General features: G+C 41.3%; 1 protein-coding gene across 1 annotated transcript in view; it reads right to left on the bottom strand.

The window, feature by feature from the left end:
* The window catches only part of TRPM8 (transient receptor potential cation channel subfamily M member 8), a 57667-nt gene that overhangs the window by 20915 nt on the left and 21456 nt on the right, over positions 1–15296 (bottom strand). The window contains exons 8-15 of the mRNA XM_018558269.1: positions 14895–15069; positions 13113–13180; positions 12202–12405; positions 6979–7081; positions 5129–5247; positions 4268–4549; positions 2115–2210; positions 208–337 (exon numbers count right to left, since the gene is read on the bottom strand). Coding sequence (XP_018413771.1) covers positions 208–337; positions 2115–2210; positions 4268–4549; positions 5129–5247; positions 6979–7081; positions 12202–12405; positions 13113–13180; positions 14895–15069 — 1177 coding nt within the window. The remainder of the gene's footprint in view (positions 1–207; positions 338–2114; positions 2211–4267; positions 4550–5128; positions 5248–6978; positions 7082–12201; positions 12406–13112; positions 13181–14894; positions 15070–15296) is intronic.

The following is a 15296-nucleotide window of genomic DNA, read 5'->3' as shown; positions in this document are numbered from 1 at the left end:
TTTATAAATTGTTATGAGGCTGTAATAAACATTACATTTTTAGTCTGATCAGCAAAAAATACATGTTAACTCAAAGCCCTCTATGATTCTTGCACACTTGTTAATGCATTCTTGTTAACCTTTTTACAGTCTAATTATCGCTAGCACCACTAGCACCTGTCAGGCCATGAGTGCCTATCAGTGATGACAGCTTATATTACCTCTTACCTACTGCTTTGTTTTCATATTCATTTGCAATCTCCTCTGATTCCCCCGCAGCATTGATGTCATTTTTTACTTTAGCCAGGCTCTTAAGCAGTTTGCTAGCACCCAGAGCAGCCAGGGTACATCCCCTTATCTTGGGAAAAATAATAGGTAAGACATTATAGGTATTCAAAGATCATTTAAACTAAATAGTGTTAGAAATAGATGGAGAATGATGAAAGGCATTTTCATGTGATTCAGTGAACACAATCCTAGACCTTTATACATTTATACAATTGAACAGTAAACCTTGATTTCCCTGGAGAGCCGATTTGGAAACATTCACAGTAAGAATTAGAAAATTTCTGCTGATACATTCCCTAGAGGCATGATAACTTGGACATTTGTTTCTTAGAAGCAATAAAGCACAGCATTAACAATACACTAACAGAAATTGGTGCAAATGGTGGCAAAACCCATTATGGGCTGAGTAATTGGCTACAACAAAGCATTAGCAGACACACAAGACCATGTTTTCAGGACCTTTCATGGGTCAACCCAGGGCTCTTTTTGATGTTGTTCCTATGATCCCACAGGACTTGACACATTTTAGCAATATTTTACATGTCCCAAGGTTGTTTCTTCTGTAATAGAAGACTGCAAGAAAATAAGCACTATGAGTTTCCATGTTTCAAAAAGTACAAAACTAAATCAGACCTAAATTATAGATCCAATGGTATCCTAACATTTTTTAGTTTTAGATGAAGAGGGGTTGGAACCTCTGTCCACTTTTTATAGCCGTGATCTGATCTAGGAGAAATATCCTTACTTACTCTGTGTCAGAAAGGACAGGAATTTCAGGAATATCAACAGACCTTGGGGGCAAATTCAGTAAAGCATTTATGACATTTTTCTGGTGGCACAATGTGTGCCTAGTTCATGAAAACCTTGCAACAGTTTTGCTTGTAGTTCCAACACTTGTGATAGATTTAGGTAGCTTTTATTACCACCACTTTAAGAACCTATCACTATGGCTGCGACAGATGCAAACAGAATTACTGCCCGTTTATTGTTTAGTAAATTGGCGGTAATTTAGAACCTCTGAGCTGGTATACAGAAAGGCTCCATGCTCAGAGTAGGGCATGTATGTGCTAATTCCCCAGCCAGCAGCTGAATGTAAACCAATGGGGCAAGGCATGCTGGCTGGACATCATTACCCAAATATCGCAATGGGGCTATAGAATCTGCCCACAACCATTTACTGTCAGTCACAATGGAGGAAGACCTGATGGGGAACTAGTCTCTCAGAGTCCACCATCTGGCTTTGTTCACCCTCGGCAACACTCCTCGGCTGCTGCGCCTCTCTGCGTGATAGGTAGAGTAGCCAGGTAGGGAGTTCAGTGATGCTAAGACTGTGATTTTATCAGACTCAGTGTTACTGAGCTGCACTGAGGAGAGAGTGTCTGGTATGTGTTTGGTATTTCTATAATGTCTTTTATTAATATAATTGTCAGCCTCAGTGACCAACAGTAATCTGAAGGAGATAAGAAGTGGAAGGCAAGCTTCAGCATGTGCTGATGCTTTGTCTGTCAGAATGGCCCAAGATTCAACTGTGATGGGAAGTTTAGAAAACTGGTTGCAGGTAAAACTGTCTGCCTCACACCTGCAGCATTCTCCCCTCCCTATCAAAGTCTCTTTATTGTGATCATAATGTAAAGTCTTTAGAGTGAGGCTTGACTGGGACTCTTCACAGGGCAAAAGAGACCTGAAAGCTTCAGCAGGGAAAGCTCACCAATGAAGGTCCAAAGTGACATGGAGGATTAGGCCTTTCTGAGCATGCCAATATCATAATTACCAATTACAGGTAGAATGGCCCTTTATTGCAGTGTTCACAAAGTAGTTTGTGTTACTGTAAAGCAACGCTATGTTACCTGCTCCCATATTACTTTAGACAGCTCTCTCTTGTTCTGCAGGATGGTCCATATGAACAAAACCTGGATGGGATGTTTGATTATTGGTGTGAGATCCTGATTGAAGTAAAAAGTTAATATGTTAAATTATTGATCTTTACAACACTTATTTTTTGTCAATCATTCAAAATGTGAGTTAGCTCTTCAGTTATGCATTGTGTTTATTTTTCCATGGCATGCACTAACAGTTATGAGTAATGGAGATAAAAATATGAATATGGAAAAAACTGGAGACAAATCGTCATTAACCAGTAGTAGGTGCTCACAGACAATGATCGGGGTGGAGCTTTGTAAATGGTCAGCAGATATGAAAAGCAGGCATCCAAATAATGACTGCAATGAATGGAACATAGAATTTTCTCTTACCAGATTTTGAAATGTAGAACAAGGTCAAGCATTGACTAAAATTGAGGTAAGCAAAATGTTCAGCTTTATATTTTATCTGTTACATTTTTATGTTTGCATTTTTTTATTTCCATAACCAAAACACTACAGTTATTAATTATATTAAAGCAAACCTGTATTTTCAAACTGATCATTTAACTAAAAACAACAAAAGACGAGGTTTTGTGGCCCAACAGTCCGACACTGTGACTACTAGGATCTGTATTATCCAATCTGTGTGCCAGTCAGCTACTTGATGGAAGTATTTTCATTAATCCCATCTTGAACCCAGTAGCTGCCTAACAGGTCCTTACTCTAACTGATTATTTCTGACAGTTAGGGGGTTAAAGCCACTTGAGGGAAATGTCCTCCTAGTTGCTTGTTTAGTTTTTTATGCAGCTAGCATCTGAATTACTATTTTAATGGAAAAAAAAGAAAATTAATCCATGTTGGATCACAAAACTCCATAAATCAAATATATGCAAATCTGGACTTTCTGCAAAAGTTGAGATTGGACTTGCCCTCCAGCATCCTGAGCTTCTTATAGGTCAAAGAGACCAACCTTCTCTCATTTAGGGATCAATAGGTAGGTGGGATTTATGCTGTCTGGTCTACAACACATTGAGCATTAGGGCAGGGCTCAAAATTTCAGGTCCTGAGCTACTAGCCAGGCCTTAAAAGTTACTCGTCACCAGTTGCCCTACCTGACCCCACTCCATCCTATTCTTCTTGTGCACAGATACACCGAGTGTACCTGGGAACAAACTAATAATTCTCTTGCTGGACCAATACCGGCCATTGCACAAACACACACACACATGACACAACACGCGCAGCACAACACGCAGGGCATACGCGCAGCATTACACGCAGGGCATTACACATGGCATACACGCAGCATTACACGCAGCACATACACGCAGCATTACACGCAGGGCATACACGCAGCATTAAACGCAGGGCATACACGCAGGGCATACACGCAGCATTACACGCAGGGCATACACGCAGCATTACACGCAGGGCATACACGCAGCATTACACGCAGGCCATACCAGCAGCATTACACGCAGGCCATACCAGCAGCATTACACGCAGGGCATACCAACAGCATTACACGCAGGGCATACCAACAGCATTACACGCAGGGCATACCAACAGCATTACACGCAAGGCATTACAAGCAGGGCATTACACAAACACATTTGCTCATATTAATCAATACATTTGTGTGTCCAAACTGTATAGATCCTGTGGCACAGTAGGGGTTAATCACTGCTCTAACTTCTGCAGAGTTTACTCACAGTTGCACAGAAAGATCGGGTTTCAGAGCCAGGGCCGGCCGGGTTGCCCTGGGAACACTGACACTCTCTGAGAAAGAAAACTTGCATTGAGCATGTGCAATGCAAACAGCCAGGACTTCCCCTAGTCAGCTCCGTGCTCTGAGCTGAGGAGGAGCTGCTGATCGATGATCTATGGCTGGACGAGCAGCTGCCTCTGTCCATGACAGTGCCAGACACGATAGCTTTATTTCCACCCGCCCCCACGCAATTTTCACTCACAATTTGCGAGGGGGCGAGTGGAAATTTTGAGCCCTGGCGGCTATACTATAAGGTTTACTTTAACACTAAACCTGTGATGGTTCACTATGGATTTGTCCATCCATTTTTCTTTGCAGATCCTTGAAAGGTCAGTATATGCATAATGGCGTCACTCAAATGTGATCTTACCTGTATCTCTGATTCATCACAGCTGTTCCTCTCTTCTTTGCGGTTTCTTTGATAGTTCAATACCATTTTCCAGACAAAGGTGAGTAAGGTGTCATTGTAAGAGTTTTTGGCAATTTGCAAATTACGAAATACTAGGGTACTAAAATGCTGAGAAAAAAGTTCACTAAGGATTTCACTGGTCAGAAACTTGCGTAGATTTAGACCATTCTCCAGCAAAAGACGAACAAACTTTGGACGGTCCTTTACCAGTGCGGCAAACATAGCATCCTCTAGGTCAGCTGACTAATAAAAACAAGAGAACAGTACATCTGAGTAGAATTATACAGTCAGGGGACTAAATAGGTTGGCATTTGGCCATGTGATTAACTGCGATTAGGTTGCAAAGCAGCAGTCTACTCTGAAGGCAAGTGTTTTGTGGCTTCTGAATCCTTTTATGGCTTTAAGGGAGGGGGCTGGACAAGATAATGGGGTAGGTAATCTTTTGAAGGTAGGTCCTCTTTTGGTCAAACTAATTTTTTTTTACAAACCTCCAATAATTAGCATGAGCCCAAATCAGTGACCACCATTAAAGTTAGTCATGAGCCATCATCTCAGCAGTCTCCTTCATTATTAGTTCAGGTGCAATGCCAGTTGTATGTATCTATTGTCATTAGTGATAAGGGAGAATCTTAAATAATGTATTGGTTTCAGGGCTGATTGAAGCAGAACATAGAAGCCTGCAGGCAGTCTAGGCCTGTTGTTGCCCATAATTACTGAAAAAGTATTCATATTTAAATGGTAGGTATGAGCCAAGTACAATATATTTTACCAAAAGATGCCACAAACATGTGTTGTGCAAAATGACAGCCTAATGAACCATACCTCCCATCGCCGATCATTTGTAAAGATTTCTTCACTAGCAAGATCCAACTGGTTCCACTCTAGCAGCAATTTCAGCTGTGCGTTCCAGTTGTCCCTATCCTGCTCGTTGGTGCTGAAAGCTGTAATCAAAAGAAATAACTGCAGAAAAATATCCTAAAATCCTTGTAAAGTAAAAGTTCAGTTGCTTTTGTGAATGAAACAAAGGGTAAACAGTTTGAAACAATGTTATATCAACATTTTTTTAGAAATAGATGGTAACCTAGCAGACCTTTGGTCTCTTGGCTAACAGACCCACCACAAAGGTTGTAAACGGCTACATGTTTAGCAACTTCTAACGAATTAGAAGTTAGAACTGTTGTGCGCTATGGGAAAACTTATTTACAACCAGCAGCATTATGTATAATAAGTGTAAGTGTTTACAACCTTATGAATGTTAATCTTACGTGTGGATTACAGTGAATACTAAAAAGTGTGTTAAAATCTGTGTATGTACAAAGATCAGTGACCTCGTTTAAGAAGTTATAAGAACTCCATGTATATTGAGCACATATTCTTGTAACAAATATAAATTTGAAGCATTGCTGGAACCCCTATAAGTAGCCCAGGGGCATAAATCATGACTGGTAATAATCTGATTGCTGAAATCTCTTTTCCCTGCTTAATACTATTGTGCAAATGCTTACTCCTATCTCACAAGTATGCATTTGTGTGTAACAGAAAGTAGAGAAACCAGAATTTTGTAAATTGGGCACACTTTCTGATTTGCAGCATTTATTTAATATAGCTAAACAGCATTGGTAGCTCTATTAGTGGTTTAAAGTATTGTTCAAAATTGTTGCCTTATAGATAGTTCCTTGTCAATAAAACCATAGCAAAGGGTTTGTAAGGATAACTCGTGGAACTTAAAAAAAGAGTCATAAACATTACAGCATCATTAGTAGATAAGGTATTCTAAAGTCAGACATTTTCATTTCCAGATAGAAATGCAACATATTTATATGTGATATCAAAGTACAACTAAAGGCTCCTATATGACACATGCCATATCCAGTTACTATTGATACACAAGCCTTATAAAGCACAAACAAGGAAGCGCTGTCAATCCAGAAAGCACCGGGCAGGGCTAGATGTGGCCAGGTGATGACTGACAAGCTGCAGGCTTATGAAACAGCAGTGATAATGCTACTGGCCATGCTGCAACATCTTTTCATCCCAGTGTAGTGCAAGCATGTGGCAACAATGCAGTGGAATTCAAGAGCAGTGATGCATTGTTGCCACACTCAGGACTGTCCCTAAAATGAGGCAGCATAAGCCTGTTGCCTCAGATGGCATCTCTTTGGGTCACATGGGCCTTTCCTGTCCTTTCTGGGCAGAGCGTCCCAGGTGTCTAAGAACTCTTAGCAACCTGTGATGCTCTAGCTGGCGTCCTGCCCAGCTCCTGGCAGCCAGTGACATCAGTGAGCTGGGCAGGATGCATGCCAGAGCCAAAGGTAACATGCACGACCTACCCTGCCCCCATCCCCTCTGGTAATGTGTACCACCAGTGCCATCCTCCGCAATCGCCCCCCAAATGTCCACCACAGGCACACCACAACCGCTCCCCCACCGGGCCTCAGGTGACGAAAAGTCTAGGGACGTACCTTGCCACACTATCACAGAAAGCTGCATTACCTGGGCTTTAAGTGCTACAGTACATTTTTTTAATAGGAGGCCATAGTTCTACTTTAAGACAATCCAAAAATAAAAGGAGTAAATTTAGTATCTTGCTTTAACTAGAGTGGTAGACAATGTGTAAAATAGTGCCTAAAAGGACCAGTAGCATACCGTAAATCATGGTGTTGCCCACTTACCTTTATACAGAGCATAACAGATAGCATTGCTTACTATTTCATCGCCAGCCTGTTCAATTTTAATTATAGTCAGAAGATGGAATTGTTCCATTATTTCTTTAATCTGCAAAAATATAGCATTAATCCATAACACATTTCTATTATTTTTAATCAAACAGTAGTGGGTAAGTTGCTTGACTGTCTACTTCTATGGCGCAATTCACAAAAATGTGTTTTCAGTTTTCCATGTAAGATAATTGTTTTGTTTAAACAGCATAATGTAATTATAAGCCAATCGTAGTTGTCAGCAGTTCAGTATAGTAATCAGACTAATACCAGTGAATTGTGGGCCATTAACTATGAGATATTGTGTAAAGTGGTTGTTTGCACTGTGTTTGCTGATGAATAGACATTCTCTTAAATTCACAATAGCCCGTACAGCTGCCGAAGGCGGCCGAGTGGTTCAGCCGAGCCAAATGCATATGCTTTGGCTCGACTGAGCCAAATTGACAGCCGAAGTGCGGCAAATGGCCTGCCGAAAGGCCGGCTGTTCTCCCCCCAAATGACAGCTGGGCGGAGCCAGCCGTGATCTCACAGCTGGCTCCGCCCAGGTGGAATGACAGATTAGCGTCCTGAAATGACCTGGGGACTCTGATCTTTAATTAAACAATAACAACTGGGCTAAGCCGGCCGTGACGTCACAGCCGGCTCCGCCCAGTTGTTATTCATTGGCCGGGACCTGCTAGAAGACTCTAACAGGTGCTGGCCAATAGGAAACAGTTGGAGGAAGCTAGCTGTCAGTGTTAGCTCCGCCCACTACTTTTTCTTTTGCCGACATTTTTGCAGGCTTTTTTTTTAAATTATTTTTCATTTTATCTGTTTTTAATTTTCTTTAAACTATTTTAATTTCTTTTTTAATTTTCATACATTTTAAAACAACTTTTCTTTTCTTTATTTCACTTATTTTCTATTCTGCTTGGTAACTCTCATAGGGGCGGACAGCAGCGAGTGAAGTGCCAGTACTTCGGCTCAGCCGATCCAGATGTTGGACTCCTCCTGCACTTCGGCTCAGCCGACCGAAGGCAGCCATTGTACAGCTGATTTTAGCCGATATACGGCAGCTGAAGTCAGCTGAGCAGAAGTGAATAGCCGAACAACATTCGGCTCACTTCACTTCGGTTGGGTTATTCACTTGACTGCCTTTGGCAGCTATGTGAATAACCCTCTAAGTCTAACGTTGTTTCATGATTCCTCTGAAGTGTTTTGATAGTGTTAAATGGCATATTAATTTAACAGAGACTTAACTGTTCTTAAAAAGGGATCTGTCAGTGATATTGGTCAGTGGGCTGTTCAATGCATAATGGCTATTGGTCCATTATAAAGCATACTGGCCAGCAAGATGCCAGCAGATGGCTATTTGTTAGCTGTTCCCAATCCCAGTTCAATACGCACTGATGATACACTTGATAATAGGGCCATAGCTACCATGAGGCGAGTGAGGGACTCGCCTCAGGTGCAGCTGAGAGGGGGCGGAGCCAGGACCCGCCTGGCTGCATCCCCTCACCCCTGTTGCCATGGCCAGCACAGGGCGCCATGGGAACAGGGGCGCCAGGGCTCGGTAGGGAGAAGAGGGGCGGTACAGGCTCCAGCTTCTCCTCGGATCCCTGCTGCTCTCCCCCACCTGTATGGGTAGAGGCAGTGGGGATCGGATGAAAAATGGAATACTGCAGCCAGGGCGGAGGAGGGAGCTGTCATTCAGGATAGCCGAGCGGTGAGGAGAGAGCAGCCCGGCCAGGATCTGACAGCCGGCGGCTCTTTCTCTCCTCACTGCTTGGCCATCCTGAAGTGTCAGTACTCCCTCTTCCCACCCCCATCCCCCCCTCCACTCCTCCGACTCCAGCGCTCTCTCCTTGCGCCAAACCCGCTGGCTTCAGTGAATAAGACGGCAGGGTGGAGGATCGGTGAATATCAGTGATATTTACTGATCCTTTGTGGGCAGCACAAACACAATTAGTTTCCTCAAACAAAACAAATTTTTATGCTATTTTTAATTTGGCCACCAGTGCATTCTGTGCATGCACGCCGCCATCCTGGAGGCAGGGCGCATGACGTTAGCGGCGTCGAGTCATATCACACGCCTGTGGGGGTGGGGGCACAATTTTCTGTTCTTGCCTCGGGTGTAAAAGGAGCAAGCTATGGCTCTGGTTGATAATAAAAGTAGCTAACAATTAAATGCATGCTAATACATATAATCTTTGCAATAGCTATTTAGTTCTACACTAACAGCACAGGGATGATTAAAACATATGACCATTGTAGATACAGGGTAATGCCTTAGAGTGCTATACATAGTAAAATGGAATATTGGACTCTTATTAGGCACACAGAGTGGTGTGTCTGTCCTTTAAAAGCATCATGCGCCATCCTAATAGAGGAAGTATGCGTACTATAACAAGAACACAAGCATCTTCTCTTTGGACAATAAAACCTTAATTACAAATTCATCCATTTATAACAATGATTATTAGAAGCACTTCATGTACACAGTTGTTATTGGGACCTGCAGTACAGCTTTCGCCCAGGTCTGGAGAAAAAGAGACATCTGAGGATATGGGGAGATAAAAGCTAATGTACATCTGACCTATAAAATGACTTTTTCCATCATGTAATGTTTTCCAGGAGCAGCATGAGAGAACCCATATAATTAACAGGTTAAATCTTGGTCAGACAGCAATGCAAATTGCTAGCCCAGAGTTTTAGATTCTCCATTGATCTCTACTTGAAACACTAAATATAATCCTGCTTTTAGAGAAAGATTGCAAATTGATGATTAATCTGATGCGAACCATACATACCGTAGCACAATTTTGTTTGCAACTCAACCAATCCAAAGATCAAAAACAAAATAATAGGTAATGCAGATAAGGGATAAATAAAGACTGGATGCATCATGGCACCATCAATCACAGAAACCCTTCAGCAAGATTTACACTGTTGCGTTGGAGTAACACGCACGTTACCTCAAAATAAGGCAATGCACATTTTTGCATTAGTCACTCACTGCACTTTCCCAACACACTTCTGCATTGCAAAACACAGCAAATAATGGTAATGCACTGGCACATTTTTTGTGCTTTCTGATGCATTAGGCATCCCATTCAAATAAATGCCCCCATAACCCTTGCTATAATGCATGTTAATGTGCCCCAAACATGCTGGTTAATGTCTTAGACCAATTGAGGTTATTTCCCTTTTTTACAGAAAAAAATGGATTCTCCTTTCACTTTTAATGCACCAAGAAATGTTTCGAAAATCATAGGCAAAAGTTAAGGTGGGTGAAGTACACAATCTACTCCATAAAGTATAGGACACTCAATTCCTGGGCTTCTCTATAGCTTTTTGTCATCTAAATCACCTGACAGTTGAGACGACCGTTTGCAAGTCCATTGGACACCACCATTCACTGCTTCATTAATATGCTCCATAAGGTCCCCACACACCTTACGATAATCGTACGATAATCGCTGGAAATCCCGCGATCGTACGATTATCGTAAGGTGTGTGGAAGCCGTGCGACCTCTACTACTGTAAGGTCGCACGACTTTTAACTTACGGACACGTTCGAAAACCCGCCGAGCATCGTACGACGTTCGGCGGGTTTGTGGCATGTCCGTACGATAAAAGCCTTACGGGCCGGTGTGCGCAAGCGCACACTGCCCGTTCGGCATTGCAGTCATCGGAAGCCCGCCCCTCAGGGGGCATGGCTTGCGATCATCGCAAGTACGATCTGCCTATGCAAGATAGGCAGATTGTACGTTTTTTTAAGTACCTTACAACCATCGCAAGAAAAGTCTTGCGATGGTTGTAAGGTGCGTGCCCAGCCTTAGGTTTATGTACACATCATTCAGTAATCAATATCTGCACAATTTATAACTGGATAGTCTATAATAAACTCATGGAAATACCCAATGACCCTTGGTCAAGATCTTCAGATATTCCTTAACATACATTCTACACTTAAAGGAGAACTATGGGGTGAGTGAATTACACTCATTCCTATTGTTAGAGCTGACATGTGACATTGAAATTGCCATACATCGGCTCTATTGATCGGGAAGTGAGGGAAAACATACCGCCATTCGCTCACTTGCCGATCATCTGCCTGCAGAGAATGGTGACCATCAGTCACTGCTCCCCACAGGGATTCCCCCCTTCCCCCCTGCGATCCTCCAGCACTGACTGGAAAGACAGATGGGGAGAGGACGGGCACAGCTGCCTCTGCCCCTAGATAGGCAGAGCCCACTGTCAATCAGCCAGTGGGGTGGATCTTAACAGTCTTGTCAGGATCCGTCCCAGCTGTTGCGCTCTCAGCATATAGCGGGCATAACCCTGCTATATACGGAGTTTTGAGTCATGGAAGGAGATTAGTATATGTCCTCCCATGACCCTAAAGAGAACCGTTGGATAGAAAAGGTTACCCCATAGTTCTCTTTTAACAAAAGGATGAGTAGATTGATCTATCATATCAAATAGAATCCTCCCTGACCACACAAAATATTGCCTAGTACACATTATGTCCCACCATGCAACAAACCTCTGCCCCATGAGTATACTGTGAAATGCCGGATTTCATCAGAGACTCTGATATTTAAAAGTTTATTACAAAGATGGGCTTAACAAGGAGTAGGAGGTCTGACTTGAGCAGAGGCCCATTAGGCACATGTACAGTCTGGGTGCAAGGATACAAGGAGCCCCAAGGGAATTGCTTAGAAGAATAACACAGGTGCTTGCAGGCCTACTTTAGGCACTATTTTTACATTTTAGACCAAGCCAACGCACTTAGCATTGTAATTGGGATCTATATTTGGGGCATGGTTTAGAGTAAAACAAAACCAAATCCTTACTATCTTTGACTATTCAAACAGCTGGGTCCTTGTCCCACCACTGCATGTGAATAATTGGTGTCCACTTATCCTGAACAAATAAAGTTCTGTGTCCCACCACCCTTAGGGCCTATTAAAATACAATTTGTTGTTTTGATTATATTTAAAAATTATAATAAATCATTAATTCACATCCAAGATCATTGACAAATGTATATATTAAAAAAACTGCATACCAGACCTGCAAGTATAAAATAACGCTCACAGAGTTCACAGAGTAGTATTGGATCACAAAGCACCTGAACATATATGCCTCAAAATTGAAATTTTATCTGTAGTAAAAATGAATTGTAGGATGTACCCATCTTATCCATGTCTCCATCTCATCTTCTGCCAGTCGAGCTATAGTGCGAGGCAAGAATCTCACCAGCCTCTCTTTAATGACAGATGATGCTAGAGAAGAAGTGCCCTCAGATTCCACTAAGCTGGCAATGACATCAGCAGTCTGCCCGGATCCCTCCACCACTACACATGGGATTTTACTCTTGACTGCTGTATTTATTGCCTGTTTGAAAGCAAGAAGGAGTTAGGTGTAGAGATAAGCAAGCTCTCAGTGGAATTATATTACCAAATATGTAGAAATCATTTATGGATGGGAAATATATAAAACACAAAGACCATGCTTGTGGAGCAGCATTAACATTTAACAAAGTACATCATCTTTAGTCAATTAATGTAAACCTGTGACAAGAGAGGTATGGGAGCTGCTAACACTGCATTTATTTCTCTAGTTCGGACTTTCGCTATAAAACAGTAATGCTGTAGCCAACCATTATCCCAGAACAAATATGCGGATGAGGAAAGTGGGCAAAAAAAGATTTTCTTATCTATGTTCTTGTTCAAGATTAGTAGCTGAAGGTATTGAAGCAACAGGCTCAGCATAACAGTCAGGAAACTAGCACTTTCAGAAAAAGAAGTCAGCAATGACATCCTTCCTGTTTCTGTCACCAGACAGTATTGGGCCCCTCTGCTGCTGGGCCCCCTATAGCCGTTGTGTGGTTTGCTATAGCTGCATATGGTTGAATTGACACTAAACTCAGAAGTTAAATCTTAATACATCCTAAATACATTCAAGTACCCTAACTAATAACACAAATGTATTTTATTTTTAATAAGAATACAGGACAATGATGATTTGTGATAGATCCCTAAACTTTCTTATAGTGCAAGCAAGTAAACATTTAGTGCAATGTTTGTACAATCTGAACTCACCTTCAGTGTGTCCTTTCCACCCCCCTGAGCAAAACATACAATAGGGATTTTTCCACCATAATTGGAATCTGCAGATAGCCAAGCACAAAAACAAATTTAAATTACATAATTAAATGATATATTTGCATTTAGCTCATCTCACAGTACAGATGTATGTGTATGTAATCAATTGTATTCTATCTAATTAGGAATTTTGTAACTTGTCTATGTAAAAAGGTTCTGAATGTCACTGTTTCAATGTAATTCCAGTTTGGAACTTTCAGGAATATTCTGTAACCCCAGTGGCAAATCAGATTGCCTTTGAATTAAGGTGGTTTGGGAAGTCATTATCAAATGACCAAGATGATCAACCACATCTATGCCCAAAAGTCGACAGAGATGAAGTTTAGCATTCATCAGAAAGTTCAGCGACTTCATATGCAAATGTATTGATGTCATAACCTGCATTTGCTACAAAAAAGTTTTGGAAATTATTAATTATAATTGTATCTGGCATTGATTTTAGCTCTGTCTAGAGCAGACAGTAATTACTGATGAATATTAATTTAAATAATGACAGGACAACTAGCTCAGAAGATTGTCACAGAGAACAATGGTTGCTGTGAGATCCACTTATCCTTTCTGGTATCACACATCATCACCACAACAAAATCTTATCCACAGCCAGCCCAGGGTAAGAATGTAGTGTTTATGTGCTAAAGGGTTTTTTTTGTTTTTTTTATTGTAGAAAGAATAAATCTTATCAGAACAAAACAAAACAAGGTAGATATCATTCTTTAATTACTCTCTAAATGACTCCTATAATGTGGTACTTTTTTCTGTTGTGTCCTTTGTGTTGCCATTTTAATAGACCTATTGTCATAAAAACCTGCTTAAACAAATATGGCCACTCCTTATTTTTTGTCTAGGAATAGCCATTCAAGCCCTAAAAGCTTCATTTTTCATGAATAATTTTACCTCCTGAATCATGGTTTGATCACCACCTCCAATGGCCTCCTTTTCTGCTCTCTTGACCGGCTGCCTTATTGAATCTTAAAGTGACACTAAGCTCAGGCGTTAAATCTTAAAAATGCATTCAAGTACCGTAACTATTAACAAAAATGTATCGTATGTGGATATCACTTGGCTGTAGATCCTCAAATCATCCCTGAATTGGTGCTGACACTGTCCTTCCTTCTAGAGGGTGGTTACTTTTGTTTCCGATGGTCCCTGTGTGTTGTAAAGAAGCCACTGCTCCAAGCTTGCTCACATGATGGACTACAATCTCAATAGAAATTAGTAAACTAAATGTGAGATTGTAGTCCATCATGGGACTGAGCTTGGAGTGGTAGCTACTTTACAACACACACAGGGACCATGGGGAAGAAAAGTAGCCACACTCCAGAAGGAAGGACAGAGTCAGGATGAATTCAGAGATGATTTGAGGATCTACAGCCAAGTGATACACACGATCATTTTTTGTTAATAGTTAAGGTACTTGAATGCATTTTTAAGCTTTAACTCCTGAGTTTAGTGTCACTTTAAAGTAATCACCAGCCTGTAGTTACAAAGCTTAAGCAGCAATAACCTGCCCAATTATTTTTGTGAACTGACTTTTACACCTAAAATAACAAAGACATTTATAAATATGGTGCTTACAGTAAAGTCAGCTGATCTGTGCAATAAAGGAGAATTGAAAAATATATATTTTTGTCATTAAAAGTTGCAAATAATGCACAGTAATGAAAATACCACATGTGTTATATTCTAGTGAATCAACCCTTAGGTAGATGAATCCTGTACCAGGCACATTTAACTCAGAGATATACTTCTCCAACGAAGCTCTAAGATCAGCCTCAACAGCTGGATGTCCATTGGTGCCATTATCCACCAGAATGAGATGTGTATGATTGCTGTCTAGGAAGTAGAGGGGATCTCGCTTCTGTTCATCCATCATGTAGTGAGCCACATAATTTCCCTGTCACAGAGGATACAAGGTTCCCCTAAGTATTTAATACAAATACAGTCAAGCATCATAATAACAACACAAAAGCCTGCCTCTTTTAATGGAGATACACAGGGGAGAATTGATCAAACCTGGTGCAGACAGAATCTGGAGCAGTTGTCTATAGTAACTAATCAGCTCCTCTGTTCAGTTTGTTCAGTTAAGCTGTGAAAATGAAAGATAGATGCTGATTGGTTACC

This window comes from Nanorana parkeri, unplaced genomic scaffold (genome assembly GCF_000935625.1).
Source record: "Nanorana parkeri isolate BGI_ZX_2015 unplaced genomic scaffold, ASM93562v1 scaffold329, whole genome shotgun sequence".
Lineage (NCBI taxonomy): Eukaryota > Metazoa > Chordata > Amphibia > Anura > Dicroglossidae > Nanorana > Nanorana parkeri.
Note: the sequence above shows the minus strand (reverse complement) of the source record. Positions and strands in the feature narration are given on the sequence as shown.